Source organism: Montipora foliosa, chromosome 11 (assembly GCF_036669935.1).
Source record: "Montipora foliosa isolate CH-2021 chromosome 11, ASM3666993v2, whole genome shotgun sequence".
Classification (NCBI taxonomy): Eukaryota; Metazoa; Cnidaria; class Anthozoa; order Scleractinia; family Acroporidae; genus Montipora; species Montipora foliosa.
Window position 1 is genome coordinate 11,757,758 of NC_090879.1, and position 4,938 is coordinate 11,762,695.

Genomic DNA, 4,938 nt, shown 5'->3' on the forward strand with positions numbered 1-4,938 from the left:
GCGGAGCTGGAACGCCAAGCGGAGCACCATAACTATAGGAACAGAACCACATGCATGCGTCGACAATTCTTTTTTCATGGTTAACTTTAACATGGCTAGAGGCGTGGATCGCTGGTGCCTGCGCCCTACGATAAATACGACGACTTCGCGCTACATGGCGGCAATACTCCAGCCACTAGAAGGTCGACCGAGGCATGCTGCCTCGATGTTGGATATTTTGATATTTAACATCCATTTTATGGTCAATTGACACCTGTCAAAACAAGGTATCTACTGACCAGTATCACGTGACCATAACGCGGGCTCAGGTTCACATTTTTTTTCAAGTTCACCGCTGCACGGCTACTGGTTTTCGATTGGATCACAGGCTAGAACCACGTTAACTTATTGTAGTCAGGAGCTCTGCTTTTAGGCTTAGCTAAATCTATATATTATTTTTCCTTGTACGTGGGGTTTACTCTGAAGTCGCCTCGGTTTTAATTCTTTTCAGATTAACGCCGTGAGCTCCGTGAGCATGACAAGCGTCATAGTATCAGGCATAACAGCGTATCAATATATATGGACTGTGAATAGAGTACTGGCCGTCAACCTATTGAGCACGAGGAATTCGGGCTCCTTTCCTTTTGTCAAGAAGGACGCAGCTCTTAAACTCACCGACCAGAAAAATACTGCGGTAGCAATAAGCTCCTTGGTTGCAATATTTTGCATCACTGAGGTTGCTATTGCCGTTTGTGCTGCTTGGATCAGTGATTCTCTCTTCCAGACCCCCCAAGAGAATCAAGTCAGTCAGGTATGTCAAGTAATATATCTTTTTTATCTTTTACAAATAACTTTCATACCATGGCATAAAAAATTCAGTCAGTTACAATACAAGTAAAGCGTTGTATACCGATGGTATTACACCCAACCTTCCCAACACGCGTTGCGCGCGTTTCGCATTGATTGCGTTGGTCACTGTATTCACTATCAGTTAGTAATGGTAATTGCACCGAGTGGAGTACAATTCAGGGAGTAATCGGGCGAGTAATTTCAAAATCGGACGAACGCAATAAACATAGGTAATACAATTGCAAAAATTACAAAAATTAAAATGTAATGACTTACAAAAAGAAATTACAACTAACTGAAAAGAACCATTACCCAAAATCTACGATTTGCGGTCATTACAGTCACTAAAAAGACTTAAACAAAACAGAAGTGCTCTAAAGAGTAAAAACGTCTCAAATCTTCTTTTTGTCTATCTCAAACTTTGTGCAATTACGTATCCCGGTCCAATTACTTATTAATAGTATTTATAACAAATTTCGAAATTAAAAACGTCTTTGGGAGACTTGTTTGAGCGAAAAAGTCAGTAGCGCTTGCTATAAATTTTAATAAAACGGTCCGCAATGCGTACTTGTGGGCTTATGGCAACGCAGTGTTATTCCATAATTGGGTTGACATATTCCAGAACTACTAGAACGATAAAAATAGGAAACATTAAGAAGGAAGCCATTAAAGCGCATGTAATTGACATGAGAGTCACATGGGTATCCGATTACAGGTATCCAAAACTTGTAATATTTGGATACCTGTAATTTGACATCCAGGTGATCGCGCGCCGATTACGTGACAAATAGGCGCGCGGAGAACCAATCGCGAGCAAGAATTTTGCTATAGAAAAGATTAATCAATCAATTAATCAATCAAACATTCATTCAAATCCTCCGCCCGTTATATATCACGGCTTTTTTTTCCAGTTCAAATGCTAACCGTGATTGGCATGGCTCAATGTAAAGCTGTTGAAATATAATTTTCCTTTTAATTGAACTTTCAGGCAAGAAATGTGAATAACCAGTTTGAATACGGACAAATCCCGACCTATACAGCAGGTCAGCCGATGATTGGTATTCCATCACCCAGCTACAATGCCCTTCAGTAGCTGTCTTGTTTGCTTTTTCACAGTTATTATGTTTAGCGTAATCTGTACTCCTATCGACAACGATACGCGTCATCTCAGTGGTCAAAATGTTGTGGACTCACTCGGCTGCGCCTGGTGAGTCCAAAGCATTTTGGCCAGTGATGATGCGTATTGTTGTCGATAAGAGTACAGACCACGCTAAACCACATTCGATTTGTTGAATTTAACATATCCAAATCTTTTTTTTGCAACAAATGTAACTTAGCGATTAACTCTTAGCACTGTTTGTCTAACGTTTTATTGTTTATCGCTACCAAAATAAACTTAACTGTTAGTAAAATTATCGCAATAAAAAGTGTGGCAATAATCAATAAAGAGGTGACGCATATTCTCAAAGTCCTAACATGTCTGTTCAGCCCAGAAAACCCTGTCAACCCTTTCTCCACCATTGTATAATTGCAGGTCGCATCCCAGGTGAATGCAGATTAATATTACGCGATATCGATATTCCACGTATTTCAGCGGGATACGATCACTGTGGTGTCAACAGTTATAAAGAATTTTGTCATTTCTCACAGTTAATGAGGTTTAGAACCTCGCAAGTCGACTGTCAAAATATAAAATTTAAGCTTATGGGTATCGAACTACCAGACATGTGCAGCCACGCAAACAGATCGACAACAACTGAGAAGAAGCTATGCTTCTGAGCGAGGGTCTGGATTTGACCGCTAGAATCTCGGGTTAAAAACGACTTATTTCTATGCTTGCAGTTACAATTTTGAGCAATTAATTCTCAGCAATTAGCTAAGCACTCACTCATTTGAGGAAACTTTTCTCCCCTAGCTAGTGACGACAAGCCGTTATTGACAGTTCCTCAATTTAGACTCCCTGTAGAACTAAATTCAAGTTTGGCATGAAGACAATTAATAAACTGATTGACTTAAGGTGAATATTACAGAATGAGTGAGCAGGTGGTGGTAGAAGTCAATTTTGAAAATGGTTCATGCGCTTTCTCATAGGGTGAAAGTTCACAGTGATTCCAGAATGATTCAAGTCTAAACGTCAAACAAACAAACAAACAAACAAACAAACAAACAAACGCTGAAAACGGTCGTTCTACGCGAGGAAGGCCAATTCGAGTAGCTGATACATCAGTGGAACTACGTCAAGCGAACTATATAGCCAAGCATGAACTTTTTTCACCGATTGGAAGCTAGCTGCCCGAAGCGGCTGTAATTCGCAGGGTTAAGTAAAGTAAAGTAGACCTTATTTAACGTCGATAACTCGTAACAGTAATTCAACTGACAAACCTGAGGTCGACGGTGCGCTCATTTTACTCCCCCCTCTCCATCAGTGCTCCGTTTTACGGGTATTTAAAGCTACTTAGCTACACGGAAAGGAAAGAAGTCGAAACAAGGATGCGAGATCCGGGAATCGAACTCAGGACCTCTTGCACCAAGGCCGCGCACTAACCGACTGTGCCATCCTTGCTCCTTGTAGGGTCCTTGCTCCTTGTAGGGTTTTATAATAGCCACGAGCAGTCTAAAGCGTTGAATTTAAACGAGGGAGCTAAAGCATGGAATCAAAGTCTGCTTACAATAGCAGCCATCCAACATGGCGACATCAGAAACCGGGTGATCCTATTGGGAGAATGGTGGAGTGGCGCAATTGCGGAATACAGGAAATATTCTAAAGTACGGAATACATGGAATATTCTAAAACACGGAAAATATTGAATATTTTGAAACACGGAATATACGGATTATTCTAAAACGAGGGATAAGAGGAAAGTCTTTTTAGTCTGGGTAGGATAACAAAACTTTGGATGATAATTTTACATTTCCTCGCAACAAAAGATATTAAAATGTGTTACAGAGAAGAGTTCATCCCTGGCGATATGTTTTCCCGCTTCCGTTTTTGTGCCTCTCGGACTGTGCCGAAACATTGCAGGTGCACTTTCCCACGCTTAGATAAGGAAAAATTGGAGAAAGACCATGGTAAGTGTCTCAATTGTCTTAGAAACATAATGTACGACATGTTATCGTTTATTTTGCAGGCTGATTTGCTAAGTCAGTGCCTTTTTGAAGGTCTTTATTACAAAACCTAATTCAAGTATCAAGTAAAGCTATGATCCTCGCAGTTATGGACGCAGTTTTAGTGTTTCAGAATTATCCGTACATTCCGCGTTTAACAATGTTCAATATTTTCCTTGTTTTAGAATATTCCACGTATTTAGAATATTCCGTGTATTCCACGGTAGTAGCCAAAACACGGGGCCGGGGCCGGGGTCGGGGTCGGGATCCATCACGCACCATTTATTGTTTATCGTTGTGTTAGAGAAGATAGCTATTTGCACTTCCTATTTTTTTGTACGCTATTAACACGGAAATTAAATCCCACATCATTTGAAACAGCGTGTACGTGCACGAAGGCTAAAGAGAAGAAAGAGGAAAGGAAATGCTAAATATAGTCATTACAAATTGCGCCTCGTTACGTGGAATGCCGAAGGCATACCACGTCTTAAAACCGGTCTGGTGTCTTTTTTTGTTGGTAGTCACAAATGTGCATACCCCACCGATATTGAAGTAATCTCCGATCGGGTAAAATCACTTTTATTCCCTCCAGTATTTCCAGACTTCCCTGCCCCGAGGGGAACTCATATACTTTTCCAACCTTCACGGTTACCTGCGAGCGCGTTAGACCACTCGGCCACCGTAACACACTTTCGTTATTTCGATGAAAGAAAAGATTTACTGTGGGATCTTTCCGCCCGCCATGATTGATTTAGTATTAAACTATTCCTTAAAGTGGACAGATGCTTTTTCTTTGAGAAAGCAAGCTTTAAAGGTAAGGAGAATTTTCTACGTTATTTCTAGATCTTCCTTCGTACTTGTGTGTTCCACTGTGAACATTATTTTGCATAGAGCGAATACTTCATTAGAAGTATTTTGCATAGAACGAATACTCCAATATTTCTTGGGAACCAGTTTGTTCGCCGTTTTGACGTAGAAAGAAAATAAGAAAATAGCTTTCAACGG

General features: G+C 40.5%; 1 protein-coding gene across 2 annotated transcripts in view; it reads left to right on the forward strand.

Annotated features, from left to right (window-relative positions):
- The window catches only part of LOC137977796 (uncharacterized), a 25,993-nt gene extending 23,697 nt beyond the window's left edge, over nucleotides 1-2,296 (forward strand). For both annotated transcript variants that reach the window (XM_068825133.1, XM_068825135.1), the window contains 2 exons: nucleotides 491-790; nucleotides 1,817-2,296. In XM_068825133.1, the coding sequence (XP_068681234.1) occupies nucleotides 491-790; nucleotides 1,817-1,921 (405 nt within the window). In that variant the 3' untranslated portion in view covers nucleotides 1,922-2,296. The remainder of the gene's footprint in view (nucleotides 1-490; nucleotides 791-1,816) is intronic.
- Nucleotides 2,297-4,938: the final 2,642 nt, after the last annotated feature.